Source organism: Mustela nivalis, assembly GCF_964662115.1.
Source record: "Mustela nivalis genome assembly, chromosome: 8".
Lineage (NCBI taxonomy): Eukaryota > Metazoa > Chordata > Mammalia > Carnivora > Mustelidae > Mustela > Mustela nivalis.
The window spans coordinates 79,354,117-79,381,722 of record NC_139027.1 but is presented as its reverse complement, the minus strand read 5'-3'; the positions used below and the strand labels follow the sequence as shown (position 1 = coordinate 79,381,722).

The 27,606-nt window shown below is 35.1% G+C and overlaps 1 protein-coding gene across 29 annotated transcripts in view; it reads left to right on the top strand.

Annotated features, from left to right (window-relative positions):
• REV1 (REV1 DNA directed polymerase) overlaps window positions 1-27,606 on the top strand; it is a 94,189-nt gene that overhangs the window by 35,016 nt on the left and 31,567 nt on the right. For 11 of the 29 annotated variants that reach the window (XR_014316007.1, XR_014316008.1, XR_014316010.1 and 8 more), the window contains 5 exons: window positions 13,343-13,511; window positions 16,978-17,130; window positions 20,064-20,773; window positions 23,334-23,441; window positions 25,025-25,141. Coding sequence is in view for 15 of the 29 variants with exons in the window: in XM_082746997.1 (XP_082603123.1) it covers window positions 13,343-13,511; window positions 16,978-17,130; window positions 20,064-20,773; window positions 23,334-23,441; window positions 25,025-25,141 (1,257 nt within the window). In the remaining 14 variants the exon portion in view is untranslated. Of the gene's footprint in view, window positions 1-90; window positions 245-13,342; window positions 13,512-16,977; window positions 17,131-20,063; window positions 20,774-23,333; window positions 23,442-25,024; window positions 25,142-27,606 lie in introns of all 29 variants that reach the window. The other 18 variants (XR_014316006.1, XR_014316009.1, XM_082746988.1 and 15 more) reach the window with 3 other exon arrangements.

Genomic DNA, 27,606 nt, shown 5'->3' with positions numbered 1-27,606 from the left:
GCACAGTGGCTGTGTGATTATGGACGAATCACCTAATTTTTTCTATTTCCTCATCAGTAACCATGCTAAATTATCTTTTCTAATTTGTAGGATTGTGAGACTCAAATGAAATAATGAAATAATGAAGGATATTACTACTGTAGAACCAAAGGAGGTGTAAGCAGCCATTTGGTTTACTTCTTTCTACCATGTATGTAGCACAACCAACATTTAATCAAGTTCTTTGGATATACAGAATGAAATGGTGCGCATAATGAATATTTTCTCATTAGAGATTTGTCAAGGAAAACTTCTGTACAAGATTTAAAACTTTGTTAATAGAATTTGTTTTAACCAGATGATCTTACAAACTATGCCTAGGAACATGAAAGTGGTCTTTCATGTAGTTTTTGTGTTCTGTAATGGCATTTGCTGTGATGGGATTTCACTTGAAGAACTTTAGGATTAAATTGTGGTTCTGTGATATATGCCTTTTACTTTTACTGTTTGTAATTGTCTCTTACTAGGGTTGGTTTTAGTTCTGAACTTTAGTTGCATTCAGAACATTTTTACAGAATGTTCTTTAAAATTAACAGTAGGAATATGGTGGAATATAATTTTAAACTTTTAAGAAGATAGTTTAGGATCCTAGAGTGTCTTCATTATTATCAAGAACACTCATTATTATTTTACATAAGAAGTTCTGCTAAATAGTTTGAATTTTTAAATGCCGGAAATACTTCTGTTGCAGTAGCAGTGCTTCTTCAAACCCAATGTCTTTATCCTTGTTAATACCATTAACTATTAACCAACCTGCTACAGCAAATTATCTGACTTACATATTTTTTAAAGTTTTAATTTATTTATTTGACAGAGGGAGAGAGATCACAAGTAGGCAGAGGGCGGGGAGGAAGCAGGCTCCCTGCTCAGCAGAGAGCCCAGTGCGGGGCTCAATCCCAGGACCATGAGATCATGACCTGAGCCGAAGGCAGAGGCTTAACCCACTGAGCCACCCAGGCGCCCTCTGACTTACATTTTATTTCCCCTGCAGTATTCTACCTTAGACCGTGATGAAAAAGAACAATGGGGAGAGAAGCAATGGCTCTGATATCTCAAAACCTATTATAGAAGATTGTAAGCATTTAAAACTTTATGTAACTGGTATAAGAATAGGCAGATTAGTGGTTTAGAGTTGCTCAGAAATAAGTTCTGTGGGGGCACCTGGGTGGCTCAGTCAATTAAGTTTCTGACTCTTGATTTCAGCTCAGGTCGTGATCTCATGGTCGTGAGCTCAGGCCCTGTTGTGGGCTCTGTACTGGGAAACGGAGCCTACTTAAAAAAAAAAAAAAGAAAGTATGTTTTGTAAATTTGATATGTAAATTAGATAATCACCTGTGTGTGTTTATTTATTATAAGTTACATGCATTATTTTTATAAAACAGAACAGCCTTGGCCCTTCAGCACTATTTTAAATATTGTAGGTTATAAAGATCCATTGATCCGTGGGGGAGAGGGAAGGATTATTCAGCATAATTTGTTGCAACAAATCGGATGACTGGAAAAAAGTTCATACATCAAAATAATAGGAAGTCTAACACTAACATCGCAATAGATTAAAGGCAAATTTCAGAAACAATTTATTTCAGGAAATAGACCTGGGTCACAAATATGGAAATATGTTCAACTTCACTATTAGATAAATGTATAATGAGACAATAAGTTAATGAAAAGTTTATTTAAATTTAAAAAATTATTACATGAAATACCCAATACAGGTATAGATGGGTGAAAATAACTGCTTCAGTCATTGTTGGAGCACGAGTATGAGTTGGTAGACTTGCTTTGGAGAATGGCATTGCGAAACATGCAAGGGGCCTTTAATCTGCTTATAACCTTTGGTTTAGTAATTCTTCTAAAAGTCTATTCTAAGCTGATAAGCCCGATTGGCCTCCCAGTATAGGTTTATAGAAGAGATCATCTTGTCATCTTGTTTTATTTGAAAGCCAAGCATCATCTAAGAATAGAAATTCAGTTATAAATTATACCATCTATAAGGTGACTTAAAACAATTAAAAAGTAACTATGGATAATTTATAATAATATAGAAAAAATTTTGGTGAATGAGAAATGATTAAAGTATAAAATGAGAAGTAGGGGATGCTCGAACTGTTAGAAAAGAAAAGCACGGAGAAATATGCTAAGAAGCAAATCTGTCACAGTGGTAACTTTCTTTGGGTATAGAACTGAGTGTTATATTTTCTTCTCATTTCTAGAATTTTTTTTTTAAGATTTTATTTTTATTATTTATTTGACAGATCAGAAGTAGGCAGAGAGAGAGAGAGAGAGGAGGAAGCAGGCTCCCTGCCAAGCAGAGAGCCCGATGCGGGACTCTATCCCAGGACCCCGAGATCATGACCTGAGCGGAAGGCAGAGGCCCAACCCACTTGAGCCACTCAGGCACCCCTAGAATTTTTTTTATTCCAAGCATGTGTTTGGTAGACTAGAGAATAATTTTAAAATAATTCTGAGCCTTAATATTGTTTATCTTGGGAAACATGAAATTACTATAGTACCTTTGCTTTTTTTTTTTTTTTTTTTTTTTGCTTTTAGGCTGAACATTGGTATGCAGCTATGCTACTGATAAAATAGTTTGTAGAAAAAAGGAAAACAAATTACTTACGTAAATATTTCCAAATACATTATGTGGCAGGTTGTATTTTTGTTCACTGAAGTCTGCTTCCCCTCCCCAGGGGAGGATTTTACTTCCTTGCTTGTTGAAGTCAGGTCTGGCCATGTTCACAGAATGTAAGTAGAAGTGGTATATATCAGTTTGGGGATAAAGCTTTAAAAAAAATCAGTTTGTGCTTCATTATACCCTCTTTTCTTTTGCCACAGTGACTGACAGTGTTCTAGACAGAGGTTGTTCCATTAGTCTGGATCTCAGAGTAAAGATGATGTGGAGCATAGGAGGGACATGTTTCATGAGTGAAAAATAAACCTTTGTTGTAAGTCACTTATTTTGAGGTCATATGTTACTGCAGCATAATCTTCCTTTCCTCTCTGAAGAGCATCTGATACAGCAGATAGGAGAAATACTTAGAACAAATAATATATTTTATTTTAGGTTCTAAAAGTAGTAGTCTTTGTTTTTAATTTTGTTCTTATTTATTTATTTTTAAAAAGATTTTATTTATTTATTTGACAGATCACAAGTAGGCAGAGAGAGAGGGGAAGCAGGCTCCCGGCCCAGCAAAGAGCCGATGCAGGACTCGATTTCAGGACCCTGAGATCATGACCCGAGCCAAAGACAGAGGCTTAACCCACTGAGCCACCCAGGCTCCTGTTTTTATTTTTTTAAAAGATTTATTTATTTAGAGAGAGCACACGTGCCAACACAAGCAGGGGAGGGATAGAGGGGAGGGAGAGAAGCTCAAGCAGACTCCCTGCTGAGCATGGAGTCCAGTGCGGTGCTTGATCTCACCACCCTGAGATCGTGACCTGAACTGAAATCAAGAGTTGGTCATCTAGCCAACTGAACCTGCCCCCACCTCCCAGACGCCCCTCTGAGTGTATTTTAGATCAGGGGTTTGCAGACTTTGTTTAAAGGGCAAGAGCTTTGTGGGCCACGTACTCTGTTTGGGAACTACTCAGTTCTGCTCTTTTAGTCCTAGAGCTGCTCTAGATAATATAAATGAATGAAAATAGCTGTATTCTAATAAAACCTGATTTAAAAAAAAAAATGGAAGATTTAGCCCAAGGGCCTTAGTTTGCTGACCCTTGTTTTAGACCACAGATTCAGAATCTTGGGGTTAGAAGAAAATTTAAATCTTCAAATTAATCTTTGACTACACGAGAATTCCTTCTTCAGTGTTGCTGAGATAATGACAGGCTACCACTCAGCCTCTTGCAGTGACTCCGGTGTGATGGTATATTGTCCTGGGAGGCAAGTGAATTCGTTTTCGAGCATGTCTGATGGTTTTAGTGAGCTAAAATGTGCATCCCTGTAGCTTCCATCCCGTGGTCCTAGCTCTTTTTTCCAAGACTCCAGAGTGTAAATTCAAATATTGTTCCTATCCTCTTGGTGTGATCTTCATGCTGATTCATTCTACAGCTCTCAAACTATATTATGCCTAGTTCTTTGAAAGGGTGCTTTCAATCCTGTGGCCACACCTCTCTCCAGGTCCTTAACAGCTTTTCTCATCTTCATTCCCAGCTTCTCAGAATGTCAAAATCCTACTTAGTTTCCAGGTTTAGTGAGTCAAATGTTGGTTGGCTCTCTCTTCCCACAGAACTTTTTTCTGATAAAATATCTTGTATTTAAAAAAGCATTTGTGGAATCCGTACTAAATTCTAAGTGAGATGCTTGAAAATATGGGTACTGAGGATGCACTCATGATTAAATAAGGTTCCTGTCTCTGTAAGTTATAAGTAATACCATAGTGCTTTTGGATGCTAGACTAAAGCTGACAGTTGTTTTTGAATTAGTTATTAACTTAAGTTCCAAAATACCTAGGAGGTTTTATAGTCTTAAAATTATTTAAGTATTTTTAAGTACACTAAAAACAGATAAATGAAACAAATACTCAAATATGTTATTTATTATTATGTAGTTTCTACATAGATCTTGGAATATAACTTCCTTTAAATAGTTGAAAATGTTAATAGTTCTAATGTGTGTGAATCAGGATTTTCTCACTACTATGCTGAGAGGCAAATGGTAATAAGTGTATGTTACCAATTGAACTTTCAGAATAAAGTCTTATATAATATTACTTTTATATACTTATATAATATTACTTTTATTTGTTTGGTATTTGGGGGATTTTTTGGTTAGGGCTCATTTGAAACAGAGTTCTGCCATTTGAAAAATTGAAAACCACTAGTTAAATGTCTCCATTTTTCTTCTTCATTAAAGCAGTTTCTTAATTTGTTTCCTTTGGTGTTTTATACATGACTGAAATATCACTTAATGCTCATTAGCTTGTCTGACTTGATTTTGGTCTTTAGAGGATTTCTCCTGGTTGATTTTTTACTGTACTTTAATGAAGTTGGTCAGGGTCTAGCATATATTGAGTCATAAATAGAATCAAATATTCTAGGCATGTAGTCTGACCTCAGTGAGGCAGAGCAGAACCGTACCCACTTGTGGTCTGCCCTCTGTATGTCTGTGTTGTTTGAGTTCATTATTTTGAGGGAAAGGAGGTAGAGTTAATTAAAGGCAAAGAGCTTTATTTAGCTTAGTCATTTGAGACTTCTTTGTCCTGTGTTGCCATTGTACCCATTTTCCTACATACTAAAAGGTGCAGTTATTTTAAAATAAAATGTGGAACCTCAGTTTTCACAGTCTGATTTTTCTCATTGAGGCATTTTTTGGTTCAGATTACTTTGTCTCTTACTCAGGTTAACTGTCTGCTTGCTTTCTCCCAGAAGTGAAACCGCCTTTTTGCTTATACTAAATTCTTAATCAGGTCCTGAGTTGAAATATTGTACAGTCTAGGGCTGAGAACAAAGTCCCACAGCAGGCAGTAACCTCTCTGTAGGCAGGCACTGACTCTGCAGTCACTAGGCTTTTGGTGGTCTTTGCTGAGATACCACCATTGTCCTAAGCAGATACATTGTATATGTTTGCAAAGTTTTACAGATATCTTGGAAAGATATCTGTACAATCCTATTACTGAGAAACAGTTTAGGTGAAGAATTTTCTTGATCAGTTGCTCTTTGATGGAAGTTGTGTTTTGTCAAGAAAGGATACATAAATGCATGTAGAAAAGAAAGGAGTATATGTTGAAGCTTAAGTTTTAGAACCTAATTTTAGATTTACTAGAACTTGAAAATGATATTATCTTACAGGACTTTTATTTCAAACTGGTCTGCTTTATAAAAGAGCCTTGTTCAGGGTGTTGAAGGAGCTAATAATTTTGGCTTAAAAGGATATAATAGGAAACCTTTATGGTTTTACTTTGGTTGAAGTATTTCTAATAAATTTTCATGTAGCAAATACTTCTGCAGTTAGGTTGGCAAAGCTTTAAAAAGTTTGGAAAAGCTGGAGGCACCTGATGGCTCAGTCAGTTGAGTGTCTGACTCTTGGTTTCAGCTCAGGTCATGACCTCAGTGTCCGGGGATTGAGTCCTACATCAGGCTCTGTGCTCAGTATGGAGTCTGCTTGAGGGTTCTATCTCTTCCTCTGCGCCCCTCCCCCCACATAATTAAATAAATCTCAAAAAAAGTTTGGGAAAGATGATTGTATGTGTGCTACCTAGGATTAATATAGAAATTTTTATTCTGCAGATGGCTCCTTTTATCGTCATTGATCTTTTTCTGAAACTTTTTTCTGAAGTATAGAATGTAGATTTTCTTACTGAGTGGCTGTAAGCTGGAGAAGGAGCATGGGAGCAATATCAAGGCTTGGATTTTGTTTTGATTCTAGGTCTTTGTCACTTAACTAGCTAATCCCATCTCTTAAAGCTGTGAGATTTTCATCTGTTTCTTCTATTTTCACAGCATCTGTTTTCATAAGCATCTCTAAAGTGGTAGTAATAATAATGTTCTACCAATTCTACCTCTTACAATTACAGGTTTTGCAGAATTGAAAATTAAATATGAATAAAATTCAAGTTCATATCAGTATATGAATGATATTTTGCTTATACTAAATTTCTGTTTACATATATGGTACTAACTGGTACATTGCATATACACATAAAAGTTTATCACTTTAACTATTTTTAAAGTGTAAGTTTAGTAGTGTTAAATATAGCCACTTTGTTATACCAATTTCCAGAGCTTTTTTATCTTGTAAAACTCTCTATCATTTAATAACTCTCCATTTCCTCTTCCCCCACCTGCCTCTCCCCTGGCAACCACCTTTCTACTTAATGTTGCTGTGAATTTAACTATTTGAGATACCTCAAAGAAGTAGGATCGTACAGCATTTTTTTTTGTTTTTTGTTTTTGTCACTAGTTTATTTAGCATAATAAATGCCTCAAGATTCAGGTTATAGCATGTATTGGAACTTGTTTTTTTAAGGCTGAATAATATATCATTCTATGTATATACTACATTTGTACATGACATTTAAAACAGTCCGTGAGACTAGCACTAGCACCTTCATAACAAAACCTGGGTATTGAAACCGTGTGGCAGTGCTTTAGTTAAGAAATAGTTATGCAGATAATCCAAAAAAAATGCATGTTTTCCAGTAAGAATAGTTTTGAAGTTAATAATCTCACACAGGGGGTGCCTTGGTGGCTCAGTGGGTTAAAGCCTCTGCCTTCGGCTCAGGTCATGATCTCAGGGTGCTGGGATCGAGCCCCACATCGGGCTCTCTGCTCTGGAAGGAGCCTGCTTCCTCCTCTCTCTCTGCCTGCCTGTCTACTTGTGATCTCTGTCTGTCAAATAAATAAAATCTTTAAAAAATAATAATAATAATCTCACACAGGACTTGTGATGCCAAGACTAATTCCAGTGCTGGAATCACTGGTGGTAAGGAGTAAGTGAGATAAGGTATGTCAAGGACTTCACTGGAATAGGCCCTAAATTCATCTCAATTTCCTTTCCTCAGGTTTTTACCTGCTTATGGGTATAAAGCAACTAATGACAGTTTTATTTTGCTCTGCAAAGCAGTGGATGTTTTTATTTGTTTTTGTTTGGTTTGTTTGTTTTAATTTTATTTATTGATTTGACACAGAACGAGAGAGCAGAAGTAGGGAGAACAGCACACAGGGAGAGGGAGCTACCTTGCTACCTCCGGAGCAAGGAGCCCTGTGCAGGGCTTGATCCCAGGACCCTAAGATCATGACCCGAGCAGAAGGCAGATGCTTAACCACTGAGCCACTTAGGTGTCCGAGGTGGATATTTTTAAATAAAATTGACATATATTGACCATGAGAAAGAAAAAAAAATGGTATTTTTAAGTTTTATTGTCAAGTATAAAAATTTACCCTTGTTATTTTGTTCAGTAAGCATGTATTGAGAGCACTTAACTTTTTAACAGGTTATGTCAAGTACTATGTATCTCGTAAAAATCATGTTTTGTTAAATATAATGGCTTAGGGAATCTGGCATCTAATCAGATTTCTATATCAGATATTTAGAATTATTGTTTGTAAAAATATCTGTCAGATTGCTTTGTCATAGAGGAAATTCTCTGAGCGTATTGATCCTGTGTCGTGTTTCAAACCGCCACTGCATTGCCTCAGTAGGGAAGCCGCAAATGAAAAGAGTAGACTAGTTACACTTTTTTCCAAATGTCTTGATCTTCTGTGACTGTATTTATTTATTTATTTATAAATTTAATTTTATTTATGTATTTATTTATTGTGCCTGTATTTAAATGGACAATTTGGGAGTTGATGTAGGCGTTTTGGGATGTATGAGTCTACACACATACATACACATAAATAAATAATACCTACATATATGTAAATGAAGACATTGACAGTATTGCTTGTTAAGGGATTAATAGAAGTGAAGACCCCTTAAATCTTTGCCTTCTCTTCATAAATATTGTTTGCATATATTAGGATCAGGTATAGAACTTTGGTTACAAAGGATAAACTCAATTGAGCAGGGAATCTGGTAAAATAAACATAAAAGATAGTTTATTTTAACCAGGTCATCAAGGCACTATTACTGACTTTTTGATGGATTGTAGAGTTGGTTTTATAATATTGACTTTTTCTTTTTTTCTTTCTGTGATGGCATTTAATGTGTTGGAAGCTACTGGTAATCGAGTATGAGGCAGTGATAGAAAATTTGTCAGGAATCGAAGTAGATTCATAGTAGTTTAGGTCTGAAAGGAACCTTAGAAGTCATTTGCTCCAGTCATCGCATTTGACCTCTGACACATTAAGCCATAAAGGTAGTAGAAACTTGTTAATTTTGGCAAAGCCAGACTGAGCTCAGGACTTTTGATCTCCAGTTCACTGTGTTTTTCTTACACCGTGTATTTTATGTTGGCCACAGTGAGACAATATTTACTTTTAAGTGCTTGACCTTAAACTTGCTTAATTTTATACCTGTTATATGTACAAGACATTGTGGTTTATTAGATAATCAATATCTGTGAGTTAGTGACTTTTTCCAATGTCTTGCTAACATACATATGTATTTTTTTTTATTTGTTTACATTTTTCTGCTTTAGTTTCTTTATCCATAAAATTGAGTGACTTGCTTTGTTTTCTCTCACAAACTTGTGAATTAGTCTTCAAGTTTTGTTTGCTGGAGATAATGGTTTTAGTACATAGAATTAGCTTCTTATTTTGTAAAGAGGAAACTGAGGCTAAGTGGGATGAGTCAGTTGTCTGGGATGTTACAGCTTTTCAGTGTCACACTGCAGCTGGAAACCAGGCCTTTCTATTCATGATAGCAGCATGTTAAGGTTGATCAGCTTATGAGTAAGTGGAGACGGAAACCTGGTCCTGAATTGTGGCTATCCCACCAGCTGTGTCTGACTTCAGAAATTTACCTTTGTCTCTGTGGTTCCTTGTTTTTCTACAAATTAATCTGCCTAAAGTTGATGCTATTTATAAGAAACCTTAAGTGCATTGATGAATAATTTGCTTGTTGAAAAATTTAGTATATCTTCAGGGAAATCATTCAGTTGGCATATATGCCTTTAAAAAAATGTTTCGTGGGGTGCCTGGGTGGCTCAGTGGGTTGAGACCTCTGCCTTTGGCTCCGGTCATGATCCCAGGGTCCTGGGAATGGAGTCCCAAATCCTGCTCTCTGCTCAGCGGGGGCCCTGCTTCTTACCCCCCGACTCCTCCCCTACTCTGCCTGCCTCTCTGACTACTTGTGATCTCTCTGTCAAATAAGTAAATAGAATCTTAAAAAAAAAAAAAGTTTCGTTAGAACCAATACTTTTTTTTCTTCTTCTTCTTCTGGTAAAGTCATTTTTGGGAGCTGCTGAACCTCAGAGATACTCTTATAGGATCTTCACCAAGATGTCATTGGTAACCTATGGTGATGATTTTTATTGGTGATTAACTTTTTTATATCCTAATGTATTTAAAAATAATATGTTCAGTGAAGATGTATAATGAGGGTTGAGGAATAATTTTATCTACTGTTTGAATTGGTCTAGTTGGTTTGACTTGATTAAGCTTGTTTGTACTAATACGGAAAATGAAGTGGTTATTAGATTTCCAAAAGCTTTTTTAGTTCTGACATTCTCTGGAGGGTAACATTAGTTGCAGAGATTCGGGGGGTAAAATTTATCTGAATATTTTTTTGTTTGATTTTTTGTTTTGTTTTCTTATCCTTGCTAGTACATCAAGGACTTTCTTGAACGAAAAGGTACTAGAGGGTGGGCAACAAAAGAAGAATTTATAGGTGGGATTATAAATTGAACAAATGTAATGATTTATAGGTATGGAGAATAGCCTCAGCCATGGAATTTCTTCCTTTTTGCTTTTGGGATAAGAAATGGTAAGAATAATAAAGATGCTGGTAATAGGTGACACACATTTCTTACTATGTGCATGGCACTTTTCTTAGCAATTTAGAATTTTTAGCTCTTAATCCCACAGCAGCTCTCTGAGGCACTATAATTCCCGGTTTAAATATGAGAAAAGGCCCTGCAAAGTTAAGTAACTTTATAACAACTTAGCAAGGGATTGAGCTAGGATTTGTACCCACTGGGTCTCGGTCTGGACCATGTGCTATATGACTTAATTTGTTGAGTTACTGAATGAATATTTTGAGAACTGAAGTGGTAATACTACTTACATTCCACTTTTGCTAGAGTGGTGAAAACTCTGGGCAGTAGGCTTTGATGCATGGGAGATGCCAGTTAATTCAGTAAATGTGTACTGAACACCTCCTTTGTCCCAGACATCTGGAAGTGAATGAAACAGACAAGGTTCCTGCCCTCAAGGTGCAGCATGCTCAAGGGGGAAATCTGACAGTCATCAAGTAAACAGATAGGGTAATTTCAAATTGTTATCAGTAATACGAAGAAAATTCCCTGGTCTGGTAGATTGCAGGACTGGAGTTCCACCAAGCTTAGTGTCCTAGAGATTTCATGGGGCTGGATACGGTCCCCCAAACATTTTTCCCTAATTAGTCCACATCTGCTGAATTTAAGGAGCGTGTTAAACAAGAAAAATGAATTCACTGTGCAAATCTTCAGAGCTGTTGTTTATATTCTTTTGAGCTGGTAATTGGGAGTATGTTCTATTATTGAAGAAATAGAGCCAGAGAGAAATAATATTTTAAAAATATCAAAAAGCTATGAAAATGAGGGTGGCCACCAGCCACTGTGCATTGCCAGGCTGTTGGGCTGGTGGAGTGGTTCCTGGCTGTTGTCCTTAGTGCATTGTTGGCAATTCTGTGTTTGTTTGAAAAGTTAGGACTACCATGTGTCAGTATATGTGTTGTCTTCTGCCATTTTTTGTAGGTCTAGAGTAGGATCCTCAACTCATACATTACTTTAAAGGAGTTCTGCTATCATACTTTATTGTAATAATGATTTTTATGTTGAGTACTTCTATGTGCCAGACTTACTTGTAAAGAGGAGGAACTTTTTTAAAGGAGTTAAGTCCTTGTTAAACCCAGGTTGGTCTGATAGCAGAGTTCATGTGATCTTACCTTTTAACTAGATTGGTTTTCATAGTTCACTTCACACTGAAGAATATGCAAGAGTTTGCAAAACTGAACTTCAGGGAGCCTCCTTAATTTCATCCTGTAGGCCAGTAAATTGTCCAGTTTTTCCAGTTCCAAATTTCTGCAGTAATTTGATTTCAGAGAGCAAGTAGTAGAAGGGACAGTGCTTTTACACATATGTGTAGACAAAGGTAATGTGTTCTCTCAGCCTGTTTTCTATTTAAGTCATTGAATACAATTAGAATTGGTTTAGGAAAATTGTAGATTAACTTGTAAATACTTTTTTGCATTTCCTTTTTATTGGATTTAGTGCCTGTTCGTATTATATTGTATTTATAGCCTTTAATTTGATACTTTATACTATTATGCCAGCCACATTTTTTAATTGTAGCAAAAAGAAAGTAAGTAAATGCTGGAGACTTAGTATAAAACAAACCATGTGAAATATCCTACTTTTTTATGTTGATTATATGTTGAAGATACTGAAGTGATAATGTTTTGGATCTGTGAGGTTAAAAATATTAATTTTACCTTTTACCATGTTTAGTGAGCTTCCTAGGAAATTTTAAATTATATGTGTGACTTGCATTTGTGGTTGACATTATATTTCTATTAAGCAGTGCTAGTATGTGCAATCAATAACATCAAATGAATTCTATACTATAAGAATTTACCAAGAATTGACCAAACCTGGTGTATCTAAATGTGCTTTGTTTTTTTTCTTCTGAAGACTAAAACTGTCCTAATTATACAGTTATTGTAATAAAAGTGATTACTTAAATACTGGGACCTGTATTGCTTGGGCTTAAGAAAAATCTGTTGCTTGGATAACAGTAGATTTATAAGACTCTTGTGATGTCCCCTCCCCCCACCCTGGGGTACAGCTGTTTTGGGGAAGGTATAATTTAGAGCTTTCATTAGTATAATGGATGGAAGAAACAAGCTATTGAAAATAACTAATGTGATGCCAGTAATACTGGTCATAACAGAACTTCAGTGAGTCAGACTTTTTATGGGAGAGCATAAACCACACTGGTTCTTGTTTTAAGGTATTTTTCTATAGTTAAGAAAAAATTTGAGGGATGGGTAGGAGGCAAGAAAAAAATTGAAACAAAATTGAAAAAAATGATGTCTATTTTTGCATTTTTTTATATATTGGTGAACTTTATTTTTGGCTTTAGTGCAAGTTCATATTAAGAAACTGAGTAATTTTACCTTTTCTTATATAAAAATAAAAATTATTAAGCTTCATAGGAGTGAAGTCTGTTAATAGCCCTACAGTGAGTCTGCTCATAGTAAGTTTGAGCACTTTACCTGTCTACTATTGTATTATTCTGAAGGAGGTGTAGGATTAATTGGGGTCTCTGTAAACTGAACTATAAATGATTTTATGGGTGTTAAGTTTTTAAAACATAAGATATCAGTATCAAGGTCATGTAGTTAAATGTGGTCAGAAGTTTTAAAATGTCTGCTCTGTTAGTAGTATTTGATTCATTATGTGAGGTCCCTATCTGGTCTGGGCATCTCTTAGCAGTAGGTGCTTTATTGGTGGACTGTCTCCAGCAGGAAAGAGGGTGTGCTAAAGCAGGATAGCCTTATCACTTTGTAACCTACCTCCCAATTTTGTTCATTGGCAACACAGCCCAGGAGGAAGTGGATCAGTGATACATTCTTTAAGTTAGGCTTTTGGAGGTGTTATTCAGGTAGGGTTTTACTTAAATATTAAAGTCTTAACATATTTTAATATGAATTTTACAGATCCTTCTGCTGAGGAATTGAGAAAGCTAATGATGTTGCATGGAGGGCAATACCATGTATATTATTCCAGATCCAAAACAACACACATTATTGCCACAAATCTTCCAAATGCCAAAATTAAAGAATTAAAGGGGGAAAAAGTAATTCGGCCAGAATGGATTGTGGAAAGGTAAGTTTAATTTTTAATTAATAAGTTTTAAAAATTGGAATACTTTTTATATTATAAACACTTACCTCACATTTCCTCTTCAGGGTGAATAAAAACGTCTTAAATAACACTGTTGTTACTCTTTCACCTCACATTGATGATTTAGGTAACCTAGTGCTTACAGCCTCAGCTGCCGGAAATTAGGGGAGATGACTTGGGTAAGCAGCAGGAAGCAGTGATGGAAAGGGTTGGGCTAAGTATAGTGTTCATTCAGTTAATGTTTGTACATCACACCTCTCTGATGGGCTGTGTACTTGGGAAATATCAGTGAAACAAACAACCATTCCCTACCTCTTGGAGCTTATGTTCCATTGAAGAAAACATAATAAAAAAATATTCTTAGCATATGAGTAAATTATATGTTAAAAGTTAATAAATGCTAAGGGGAAAAAAGGTCAGGGTATTGTGGACCTGGTATACTGGGAGAGGGGACAGAGAGGAAGAGCAGTTTGCAGTATTATTAATAATCTGTTTTTTAGTTGTTACATTATGGTTCTTCTATTCTTCTATTGTTGGTTTGGAATTGATACTGTAAATCAGTGGCCATTCATACTAATTCCCTAAATTTAAATATGTCATCATATGTCAATATGAACCTTGGTGATGAGCCATAACTTAAGTGATTTATATTTTGAAGTGATACATAATATGTCTGAGTGTTTGCTAGATTTATGAAAATTAAAGGTGAAAATATTAAGATCCTCATTTGTAAAAAGGCTTAATACTGAGATGCTATGATTAGGTGATAACTAGAAATAATTTGTGCAAACTGTCTAGCACAATGCCTGACCGTTTGTTAGAGGCATGATATATAAGAAGTTCCTTTGTTATTTTTATTCTATAAACATTATCAGGTATTGGAAAATAAAATCCAAAATATCCGAAGTAGAGTTTTAAAAAGTGAATTTGGCTTCCAGGAAACCAAATGTATCTTATAGAGTAACGGTTTTTTAAACCTTGGGGGATTAAGTTGATGGCCTAGCCATGGAACATCTTACTGATTCTTTTTGCTGTTTCCGCATGACCTGTCCCTTCATTACATAGGATCATTGAACATGGCTTTCAGCTTAAGTTAGTACATTCCAGAGTTGAGCTGTGTGGTGTTATGTACAGATAGTCCTATCATCATGCTAAGGCTAGAATTGGATCTGAGGATATTAGTCTTACTTTGGAGAGAATGGGAGAGATCCACAGATACTAGGAAAGTGGGCTGAAAAAGGTGCGGGGTAGAACTTGATTTGCTTAGAAAAAAGTTCATTACAGCTTTTTTTTTTTTTAAATATCTGTTCTTTCTTCTTTCCCTGAATACAATTAGAGAAAGAATACAATCAAGCAATTTTTGGCAGTTAAAAGTTTTAAAGTTCACTTGAACGGATTTTATTTCAGTTTGAAGTTGGGCTTAATGATTTATATTTAAATAACTGATTATTTGGCCTGTTTGCTTCATTTTATATATGAAAAGGCAGAGTTAATAAGGCTAATTCACCCAAGAATAGCAGGATTCAGAGTCCAGATTTTTCTGACTCCTGTTTAAGTCTGCTCTTTGCCATTTAATTAAGCTTATTATAAATGAATATGCCCATGTGGAAATGGATCAGCCTGGGCATATGTCTTAATATATAACATAAATGCCCGGTGTCTATATGTCCTAACATGGAATCCTTTTGGCCAATCACAGTACTGTTTTCTTTCATACTCTTATTCCAGTCTTGTTCATCTCTTCTTAGTAGTGTTTATATGAAATTTTTAACATTAAAATTTTAAACATTATTTTAATTATTTAATGGATGGTACATGACATCTTTTCTTTGTTTTCCCATTTTTAGTTTGAGCAGTTTAAAAAGAAGCTCCCACTTCTAAGTGTATGGGGTGATAACTTTGCGTTGATTAGATTTCTCTGATATCTGTGTACATGCCATTAAACCTTAGTTAATGCAGGCATGATTATAGAGCTACTAATTCTAAGAGGCAGGGGGGTCCTTTAATGGAGAAGCCTGTGTGCATTGTAGGTAGATTATTTTACTGAAACCTTTGGCTGCAAATTTTACACTTTTATACAGTATATTGTAAATTAAGGATTGTCAAATTTTTGTCATAATCTTCTTCAGACAATTTAATGTTGGCATTTGAAGGTTAGAATAGTTCGTGAGAAGGTGCTGTGATTCACCGCACTGCCTCCTCAAGCCTGACAATGCCATGGAGCACAGTTTGAAAACACTGTCCTAAGTTATTAAAGGCTGATTTTGTTTTTGTTGTTCTTCCTTTTGTGTTGAGTTTTTTGTAGCAGGGGACCCTGCCTCCTATGGGTAGGTTCCCACATGGATCTACTGGCAGTGAGAGATGATGATTGTTGCAGGTCATGCCAGCTCATCAGGGTCTCCTGTGGCTGTGACTGGTTGGTTCCCAGTCAGATCTGCTTTTTCTTTTTAAGCTCCTAAACTAAAAGAGTTAGCACATTTGTTAGGTACTTAGGATACTATGAAGAGCTTATACTTCATATGGGCTAAAACGATGTTTCTAAGTATGTTTAATATTCATATTAGAGTGCTTATTCAACCACTTAAATAAAGTTAATTGTGATTTCATGTCACGATTGTTTTCATTTCTCTGTGGTTTTGTATCTTGCCTCAATTTAGTCTTCATTGAAAATGTTTATGACTCTAGTTTCAGGTATAGATTTGGCCTTTTAAAAATATTTTTTTAAATTTGGTGTCATGTTTTTCTCTCTAAAATTATTTTTAGAGAGTTTTTCTAAAATTATTTTTACTTGGCTAACTAGCCAAGAGACACATCTCATCCCCAGTGACTTTTAGATAATATTGTATCAAAAAACAGTCTTGGTCATCAGGTGCTTAAGAATGAATAGTTTACTCTTAGTAATTGTAAATAAAAAAACATTCTGTACCCTGTAGGAGAAAGGGCAAGAGGTTGTATACATATTTTCATAGCTGTTTATTTCCCTTCCTGAGATCATAGTGTGGAAACTAGGAATCCTCATCCATTTTAGTTACTCTAGTGTGATACTTCATGTGTGAAATGAGATTTGAGAAAGTCTTGATGATTCTTTGTGAATTGTTTGAGGGGGAATTGTGTTAAGTATCAAAGTCATGATGATTAAAATATGTAAACTCTGCATGCAGTTTTGTCATTCTACCCTATTGTTATTTCTTTTCCCCTCATATAAAGTTGTTGGCTACTAACTTTTTAAAGTTCAGATGTGTGTCCTTTCGTGGATAGAATGTCTTATTCTCAAGTGTTTAAGGAAGATTATGTTGCATTAGAGCCATTAAACCAGAGGGAGAAAAAATAAATGAGGAAAATAGGTGGCTCATTATTGGTGAAAAACTCCCATCATTCAGAGGTTGGTTTTTCATGAAGCTTATTTTCCCCAAGTACTGAACACTTAGTGTTACTTTTTATGTTTCAGTATCAAAGCTGGAAGACTGCTCTCCTGCATTCCCTATCAGCTGTACAGCAAGCAGTCCAGCATGCAGAAAGGTCTCAACTTTACTCCTACGTGCAAAGCTGAGGAACCTGGACCAGGTCCAAGCAGTGTAGTCAAACAGCTCAACAACAGGGTGTAAGTTTGTCTACATCCAGGAATGCTGCAAAGCTGGGTTTTGGCAGTGGTTTCAGACCCTGCTTTGCTGATAATAGAAGCAAACACAAAACTTGGCCATTAATCTCTGTCAAACATGTTAAAATATGTGTGTGGGTGTTTTACCTAAAAATTATTTTTATTGTGAAAGTTTCATAAATAAAATGTAAATAAGAAAGCTTTTTCCAGTCATTTTAGAGGCCCATGTTAAACTAATGGATCTTAAATTATTATAAGTAAAATTTTCCATGGATTTTCGTGAAAGTAATTATTTCCATATATGTAATTTGCTATGGAATGTTGCATTCTCAAAAAACCTACTTCTGTTTTGTGGTATATACATAATGAAAATGTTAACATTTCTAGGTGGTTTTTGAAAAATTCCAAATTCACAGCAAGTTGACATATGTAAGTATTTTTGTATCAGTAAAAATTTAGTTGGTGACTCAATGTTATGGTTAGAGGTAGCTCTAGACTTGAGTCCATGTGGCAGGTTTTCAAAAATACACTGATTAAGCTCTAATTGCAATAATCTTGGGTAAAGTGGTTTCATGATTAATTGGTGTGTTGCCCTAACGTGTATATCAGGTGGTTCATTATTGTTAGCCTACTCCTTATTAAATTGCTCGCTTTGGGAGTTGGATATATTTTTTTTAAAGGTCAGGCATCTAATTAACCTGGGGGGATCCGATGTCACTGCCTTCTGTAGTTTTTGCTATTGTCATTTGTTTTTTAGCTTGTGTTCGCTTACAAGCATATTCCCGTGTTTTTCACATTACCTGACACTTTTGATTTTTTTTTTTTAGTACCATCAAGTTGCACAACAAATAATATCAAAGTCTTTCTGAATGCACGACTTCATTTCTTTTTCTTACCCACACTAATAAAAATAGAAAATACATGTTTTCTTAAAATTCTTTGTGCCAGTTTTAGCAAGCTCTTACCCTGTTAGATTATACTTTTTAATACATGTATACTTTTGCCTAGTTAATATATATTACCAGTGACATATTTCCACTACAGCTATTTCATGAGCATCTATTTGTCTAGGTTGAAAAACTGCAGTACAGAAAAAATGTGTATTAACAATGTGTTTATTGCCAATATATGCAGTTCTGTTGCATATGTTGTTAGTATACATGGAAAGAATCTTTACTATTTGTGACACAGAAAACTAGACTTCAGGCTTCTCTGATTTACTTCACTTTTGTTGCTCTCTGTGATCTTTATTTTTTGTTATATTCAGTACATTTTATAAATTCCCTTGAAATTCTTTTATGTGACTTCTTATTTCCTTGCTTTCTCTTTATTTCAAGGGCCAGACATGTAACAGATTAGGTTTTCATTCCTTCCTCTTTTTTTTTTTCTTCTTTCCTTCCTCTTTTAATTGTTTCCTGTTGGTCATCTTTTTCCCTTTCACTGGCATGATCATTTGTAAGGATTGGACCTAATCATAGCTGGCTGTCATATTCCATGAGATGGTCAGCCAGACAGAGCCAACCCAGAAATGGGTGGTAATGTTTTGTATCTGACTCATGTGTAACTTCTCTGTGTATTAAGTGCTTTGCTGTACAGTAAGCAGTCCAATATGCAGAAAGAAAAAAAGAAAACATTGAGTCACCAACTAGATTTTTACTGATACAAAAATATTTACATATGTCAACTTGCTATGAATTTGGATTTTTTCAAAAACCACCTAGAAATGTTAATATTTTCATTATGTATATACCACAAAACAGAAGTATACCTGGCACATTTAGTTTGGTTTTTTGAGAATGCAACATTCCATAGCAAATTACACATATGGAAATAATTACTTTCAGGAAAATCCAATAATAATTGTTAATAATGTATCATGTTGGTAGTGGGATGAGGAACTTTAGTGATATTGTGGTAACCTCACCAGTTCCTCAGTGCCATGTATTAGGCAACCTTCTCTGGAGCTTGAACTGTTATTGGATTAATGGTGTGGGTGTTTCTAAGTGGAATGAATTACTGTTCTGTATTTCAGGTTTTTGTATTTGTTACTTGGTTTTTGTGAGTGAAAATGGACTTTGTCTTATTATAGGGCATAACCAAGCAGATATCTAGTGGAGTCATAGTATGAATTTAGCAGAACATTTGTCATAGGTCCTGCATTTATAAATTTGTCATCAGGAAAGTTGGTCCAGATTGCCTTGGACCACCCTGGCATCTGAATATGCTTTTCTTAGGAAAGAAATGCCATTTCCTCTGTTAATAAGCTAGTGTCCTCATTGTTCTAGGTATATTTTTCCCTGAATTATCCATACACATTAACCTGGTTCTTAACTTTTTATCTACTCATGCAACAATTGTCCCCATTACTGGATTAGTACATATAGTGTGTTGATCTTCTGAACGAAACTAACTGGCCCTAGGATTGTAGTAGTATTGGATTTAATGTGTTGAACAGTGCCTTACATAAAACTAAAACTAGGAATAATCATTCAAATTAAGTTTCTTATCCATTTTTATGGGAGTTTTTTATATTGAGTCCCATAATTTATTGACTTTCTAGTAAATGCCAGACACTGTGCCTCAAATGGGATATTTAGAGATTACAAGTTCCATTTAATTTTTAGTGGGAAAAGTAATTGAAAATAGTTTTTATTTTTCTTCAATCTGAGATTCCATTGTATTTCTTCTTTGGGAGTGTTTGAAGTTTGGGGAGAAAAAAGCCCTAAAAGACTGTATATGTTCTAGAATTTTCCTAGTTACCTTGCTCCTTTGGTTTAGCTGATAATTATCTTTTGTTGGAAGAGAAAGAATATAAAATTTATGGCTTAATTTTTCAGAGAAATATTGAAGTGCATATCTTTAAGACCATTTACATTGAAAATGGTTTTAGCCTGAAACTTGCATTAATTGAAATTAAATCTTCTTTCCTGCTATAGAAATCACATAATTAAGAAGATTGAGACAGAAAATGAAGTCAAAGTCAATGGAATGAACAGTTGGAATGAAGAAGATGCAAATAATGATTTTAATTTTATGGAGCTGGAGCAGATCTTTCCAGGAAGGAAACAAAATGGAATTCCGCATCACAGAGACAACGTTGCCATTTTTAATGGACACACTCCTAGCTCTAATGGTGCCTTAAAGACGCAGGATTGCTTGGTGCCCATGGGCCACAGTATTGCCAGCAGGCTTTCCCCAGACTTCGCTCAGGGGGAGGAGCAGGCTGAGAAGAGCAGCACTGACTTCAGAGACTGCGTTGTGCACCTGTCGCAACAAAGCACTAGAAACACAGATGCCGTGCGGAATCCACACAGAACTAATTCTTTCTCCTTATCATCTTTGCACAGTAACACTAAAGTAAATGGTGCTCACCACTCTGCTGTTCAGGGGCCTTCAAGCACAAAAAGCACTTCTTCAATACCTACTCTTAGCAAGGCAGCACCTTCAGTGCCATCCAAACCCTCAGATTGCGGTTTTATTTCAGACTTCTATTCCCGCTCAAGACTGCATCACATATCAATGTGGAAGTGTGAATTGACTGAGTTTGTCAGTGCCCTACAAAGACAAAGTAGTGGTGTCTTTCCAGGAAGGGAAAAGTTAAAAAAAATGAAAACAGGCAGGTCTGCACTTGTTGTAACTGACACAGGTAGATACTAAAATTGTTTTCTTAAGAAACAATCATGCTTGACCATTTTGTTTTTAAGCTGTCATTGGTGCTTTGATCAGTACTAAGCTCTCATGATATAAAAGTCTTTAGAAATACCAGGATATGTAAGTTACAGTAAGCCTAGCAGATTAGAGAAAGCTTTCTTACTTATTAAAGTATTTTTTACAAATTTAGATTTAAGTTGCTAAATGAATATTTTTAAGTAATTTAAACAGTAACAAGGTCGAGATTCTGAGCATTCATTCTTTATGTAGATTTTGTCAGTTGTTGAAGTTTTGAACTGTGTAAAATATTACTTGTATTCTATTCAGTGCATAAACTCCTGTAAGAATAAATTGGTTTGGCAAGAATAACTGTTAATTCCAGAAGCTGGCATCTTAATGATTTTTAAATTATTAAATAACTGACATAATAGCTATTGTAATTATAGTGGTAAACTTGTAGTGAGAGTAAGTATTTTCACATAAAAGTAGATGGGTTAATTGTATTTTGTTTTTTAATACTTGTCTTCAGAAGCAAACAAAACTAACAATTACAGGCTATATTTCTGTGCAGTCATTATCAATTAGTATCTGCTTTGAGGTTTATGATGCTTTTTTACAGAATATATGGTTTTGTTTTGTTTTTTGGAGAGAGATCTTAGATTATTTAATACTACCCCTGAACTTAATAGCTGTAGAAACTGAGGTACAGAAGGAAGGTCATGGTTCTGTCCTAGAAAGTGACAGATCTTCTCCATGTGGGTTTTTTGTTATGTTTTGTTGTGTTTGATGTATTCCTGAATACTTCCTGTTTCTTATGAAATATTTCTGAATAATGTTATAGGTATTAGATTATTCATACATCATCCTTTGACCTTATATGTGATGGTCATTTAATTTTGAAAGCTTCAAAGAACTATTACAAATTAGTTTAATGAATGGGAATAAAATGATATAATTTTTATAGTGTAGGAAAGCATTGAATAGATAGATGGTATATGCATTCTGTACTGTTTGAATATTTAAAGCAGTTATTTTGGGTTGTTTACATTATGTTTATATAATACTTCTATACAGCAGAATTATGATTATTAAGATTTCTTTTATAAATAATTTCTTGAGATAATACAGGGCAGAGCAAGGAAGTACCTGGCTTTGGAGTTCCATGATATAGCCTGAATCCGAACTCTGGCTCTGCCACTCCTACACTGCAGGACCATGGGCCAGTTAGCTCATCTCTCTGGGTCTCAGTTTCCTTTTCACAGTGGAGCAATAGGTAGTCCCGGTGCCTACCTCATGGGCTTCTGAGCTTAGGGAAGATAACATGAACAAAAATTCAGTGCCTCTCATGTAGTGAGAACTTGGTAAATGCTTTCACAGTCACAATTTGGTAAATGGAGTAGTCTGAAACTTTGGGGAGTAAAAATGTAAGTTTTGGGGAAACTATCATGAAGACCTACCTACACGTACTAGTTTTTTTATCAGCAGAAAAACTCCTTTATGAGATTAGAACTTTTTATAAGTTCAGGGTTCTTATTTTCAAGACTTGTGTACCTTGGACCAGGACCAGGGAAAGAGCTAAGGATGAAACCAATAAACAGGATAGCTTCTTCTTGTGGCGGGATTGGTTAAATAGCCTTGGTAAATCAAAATATGTAGCTCAGAGGAATTAGAAGACAAAGGCTTTAGGAGAAGACATTCAGCTTTATCTTCTTGAAAGTGGCATATGTGCTTCAGAGCTGATTTTTAATAGTGTTCAATGGTCTAAGGAGGAAAGTGTTTGTATGTACTTCTATATATATATAGATTTATATGTAGATTTCTGTTTTATAGGATTTTCTCGATATATCCAGGGCAACAGTGTGATGGTGTGAGGGCTCAAATCAGACGCCTTAGGGTTGATGACCAGCTCAACCTCTTACTGGCTGCATAACACAGTTATTAACATAACATAATATTAGTCTGTAAAATGGGCATAATAAGATTACTTATCTCAGCATTGTTAGAATTTAAATACACATTAACCTCTTATAATAGTGCATAATACCTACCACTCAATAACGGTAGCAATTTTTAGTTTTTTTTTTTTTTAAATCAAGGAATGTTTGTAGACTGCATGGAATACATCATCAATATTATTATTTAAAGTTCCTTAGCTCCATGTAACCAAATATTTGAAAACACCTTATACATTTCAATTAAATCTTCAGCACACAGAAATAACTCTAAGATAAACATTTAGACATACTTTGGATTAAAGATTTAATTATTAGAATATAGGTTATCAAAACATGGAATCTTCATAATTGATCTCAAATTATGCTTGGAAACTAAATGTGTATCTCTGGATTACTTTTAGAGCAAAAGAAACTGAAATTTGACGTCTGTTGAGGTGTGATAGAAATGGTCTGTAATAGATTCTGTATTTTTTTTTTTTTTTATTTTGAGACTTCATTCTTATAGGCACTTAAAAATATAGTTTCTAAAATTAAATAGACCTGATTTTTTTAAATATTAAAAATTAGTTTGGGGTTTGAATGTTCTCTTTTTCCTTCTAGGAAATATGTCAGTATTGAGTTCACCCAGGCATCAGAGCTGTATAATGCATGTTGATATGGATTGCTTCTTTGTATCAGTGGGTATACGAAATAGACCAGATCTCAAAGGTCTGTATTTTTGTTTATATTTTAAGAAAATTGATAATATTGTTATATGTTCTAAAGGATCTGAAAATCTTGAGAAATAATTTATCTTAATTTTCCTTGGCAAAATAAATACCTGCTTCCAAATTTTCTGGACTCTATTATCAAAAAAAAAACGAAGGGAAATTAGAAATGCTGTTTTCTCTCCCAAGAGGTCAGGTCTTTAGGGAAGAATACTCCTCTTCACCTGAAGGGTCTGTCATCTAAGACTAATATAGACTGGTATTGGGCATTTTCCATATTTTTATATGTTTACTATTACTTTGGTACTAAATGGAAATTTTATGGTAGCCTATGTTTGCAGCTTGGGTCATGCTTTCTCTCTCTTGAGTAAATAACTTGATTAACTCTCCTGTTGCTAGTGTATATTCCAGCCTTTTGGTTGGAGAACAGTTTTGCATTATTGAATTGTTGATAAGACACGCTGTTGTCTTTGTTTGAATGGACTTTCTTCAGGTATTTGTGAGCTAGGGCAGTACTTTTAATTATTCTGGGGTTTTTAGTAGTACTCTCTGTGCTTGAAAGTTGTTAACTAGTAGCATTTTCTTCTGAGAGTCTGTCCTTTAAGGAGAGCACAGGAGCTGCTGGGTTATTACTGGGGCTTTATTTTTGTCATGAATAGCTACTGCTTAGGCTCTGAAAGGAGTATATAATGTTAAAGAATTGGGTTTATAGCCTGAAGAGTAACTCTGATGCATAATTTTTATTCTGACAACAAAAACATTCATTAACATATATATGCATTATCCGTACTATTGCTTTAAAAGTTAACAGTTATCGGGGTGCCTGGGTGGCTCAGTGGGTTAAAGCCTCTGCCTTTGGTGCAGGTCATGATCCCAGGGTCCTGGTATCGAGCTCCGCATCAGGCTGTTCTGGTATCAAGCCCTGCATCAGACTCTACTCGGCAGGAGCCTGCTTCCCCAGCTGTCTCTCTGCCTGCCTCTCTGCCTACTTGTGATCTCTGTCAAATAAATCTTAAAAATAAAAAAGTTAACAATTCTCTTGTAGTGCACACAAAAGGAAAGGATATATGAAAGAATTTAAACTAAACCAAAAACTGAGGGACTGTATTCTCACATTTGATTTTATAGTAGGTCAGATTGTAGTCCCTCTGCATATATATTTGTTTCTCTTGCTGTAAAATTGAAAGATTTAGAGGTTACCTTACTTTTCTGATATGAGAAATATAAAACATCTAGATATAGGCCCCCCCCCCCCATTCAAATCTAGGATCAGAGTTGACTTGTTTCCTACTGCAAGAAACAAAAAACAAACAATGGGAAGCAAAGGGATAGCATTGCTTTTAAGTTGAATAAATGTATCAAAGTTGTCAAATGATTTAATTTAGGGGAGTGTTGAGAAACTTAGATGATCTTTGTATGGTAATTGATAACTTTAAAGATACTATCTCCTTTATGGATTAATGCATCAAGAAAGCTAAAGAAAAAATTGTATTTTTTAAATCTTGTGAAGAACTTTCCATGTTGTCAGTGTTGTTAACATTCCCGTACTTAGATTTAGAAATAATTCTTTTCTTTTCCTCACAGGAAAACCAGTGGCTGTTACAAGTAACAGAGGCACAGGAAGGGCACCTCTACGTCCTGGTGCTAACCCCCAGTTGGAGTGGCAGTATTACCAGAATAAAATCCTTAAAGGCAAAGCAGGTACAAATGAGCTCTCTTTGAAGTCACAGTGCTTCTGTTGAAGACGTCTGGATTTTACTGCTGGTATTCTTGTTACAGAAATGAAAGAGTTGAAATAATTAGCTTTTTCATTCAAGGGTTTTAAAGGTGTCAGTGACATCTTACAACAAAATCTCTAATCTTTATGCAATACAAAGGACTGGTTCATAGCCCTGCTTTGTTGAGTTAGATGATGATATTTTCCTGGGACAGAGTGAAGAATGTTTTATAAAGGTGTGATTGTTTTGCTTTGTATACATTTAGACTGAGGATGAAAAAAAAATCCTGGACATCATTTTGTGGAAGCCTCTAGACCAGAGAGGTAATTACTAGTTGCTTGGTCACTGATCACAGTAGATACTAAAGTTCCTGTTGCTAAAGATTTATGTGAATCAGTGGAATAAAAAAACAATAGGACTTTATTTATTGGAATAAGAAGATAAATACCAGAAATCATTCCCTATGTCTTTGCTGAACCTGCTTTAACATTTTCTTGCCTTGCTGGCTTTTGATTTTTTGCTATTAATAAATAAAAATTGTAACTTAGACTATTCACATCATTACTAAGATTTTTACAACTCTTTTTTTCCCCCTCAATAAATTACCTGAGAAATATTTTTGTAGAAATTAAATTCTTTGTCACTGATTAGTTTTCTCATGGATGTCTGCAATGCCAAAAAAAATTTTAAATTAGTTTTCCAGAAAAATATTAATTAGAAAGTAGTTAGAAATTAGATATACAGTGGAATGGACAGCAAGCAGTTAAATTTCATCCCAATTATTTCAGGTTCCTAGTTTTCAGTTATGAAAACTTGGGATTATTTTAGAAATGATCTCATTGAAGTTAAGGCAAAAGGAAAGCCACTGGACATTTCTGAGAGCCTTTTTTTTGGGATTACAGTCTCTTTGTGATTATCTGTTTATATGGTATGAGTACAAAACATTAATGATAGATATGTCTTTATGCTTCATGTGTATCTGTTTTCCAGATTTCCTAAAGCCTTTCTTGGGTTCTAAGTCTTTTATTAAGATTTTTTAAGATTCGAGTATTTTCTGTGTCTTGAGTAGGTCTTGGGGTAGTCAGTATTGAGCTCGTTAACACTCAGGTGGTATGTGACAGTATGGGTGGTTTCTGAACTATTGGTTGTATGGTTTTGTTGTAGGTTGGTTTTTCTTTTTGTATTTTCTGTGTGAGATTAAAAAGTTGAGACCTTAAGTTCTAGAAAATAAGTAAGTAGCTTAAGGAAATGCATAATACTTGTTAACTATTGGGCACTCTGTAAAAAACTCTCTGAAGGAACGTTAAAAGAAGGAAATACCTTGGACATAGCATTTGGTAACATCAGTCAGTTACCCAGCACTCAATTCCTCCAGCAGGTAGAATCTTGCGTTTGCCACACACATCTGTAGTTTCGGCAGTCTCCGTCAAGAAGTTTGGCTTTGGTAAGCGCACATGCCTTACAAGTAGCAGAGATCAAATCCTCTTACATCTTTCCTTCCTTCATAGGTGATCTGACCATAGGCAATTTATTAATAGAATACGGTTATTGGTTACTTAGTTATCTTCATCAGTTTAGCCACTGAATTTTCATAACATTGTAATGACCTTTTATAATTCACATCTCCTCCACCTCTAAATGTGGGTGGTAAGTTAGAAGATAAATATTAGGAAAAATACTGAAAATTCACTTGCCATTGAAAACTGTCAAAAAGAAATGTTTCTGTCACTAGAAAAGGTGAATATGATAACTTTGCATTTTATATTCTTTTTTTTTTTTAACTCGGTATCATTCACTTTTATTTCCTAAGCCTTTGACCCATTAGGAGCTTACCAAAATATTTATAACATAAAATGACCAGGTTGTCCTTTATTATAAAGTTTGGTTGCCACTAACCTTGTACTTAGAACTTGTTTTTTCAAAGACTTTGTTCTTCTTTCCTTATTATTTCCTGATCTTTCTTTCTCTGGGTACTTATCAGTCAGACACCAAATTTTAAAATATCGAGGATCAATTTAGGAATTAAACCTTTGGCTTCTGCACACTGGCTTTTAAAAAAATTCAGTTCTGATGTTTTGGCTTGTATGTCTGGGCAAAGTATTAGAACAGATAGCATCTTCAGTCCTTTATAGGTAGAAGCTTTAGTTTCTTATTCGTCATATTCAAAAACTCTTTGTCTAAACGGACCAGCGTAACCAGGGCTCTCCATCCATGACTTCCTTTGGAAGCTGCTTCCTGAGCCATACTCACAGTGACACTTCTCATTGATAGCCCCATTATTTGGAATCCATTTATACTCAAGATTTTGTGGTTGGGGCCTTTACCTCTTCCTGGATTCCAGGATGCAGATGTTTTCTTATCCCTTCGACAACTTCAGTGTTCGTTCTAAAGAACAACAGTTTTTAAAATCATGTTAGTTATAGATTTATTCTCAGCGATTTCTTTTTC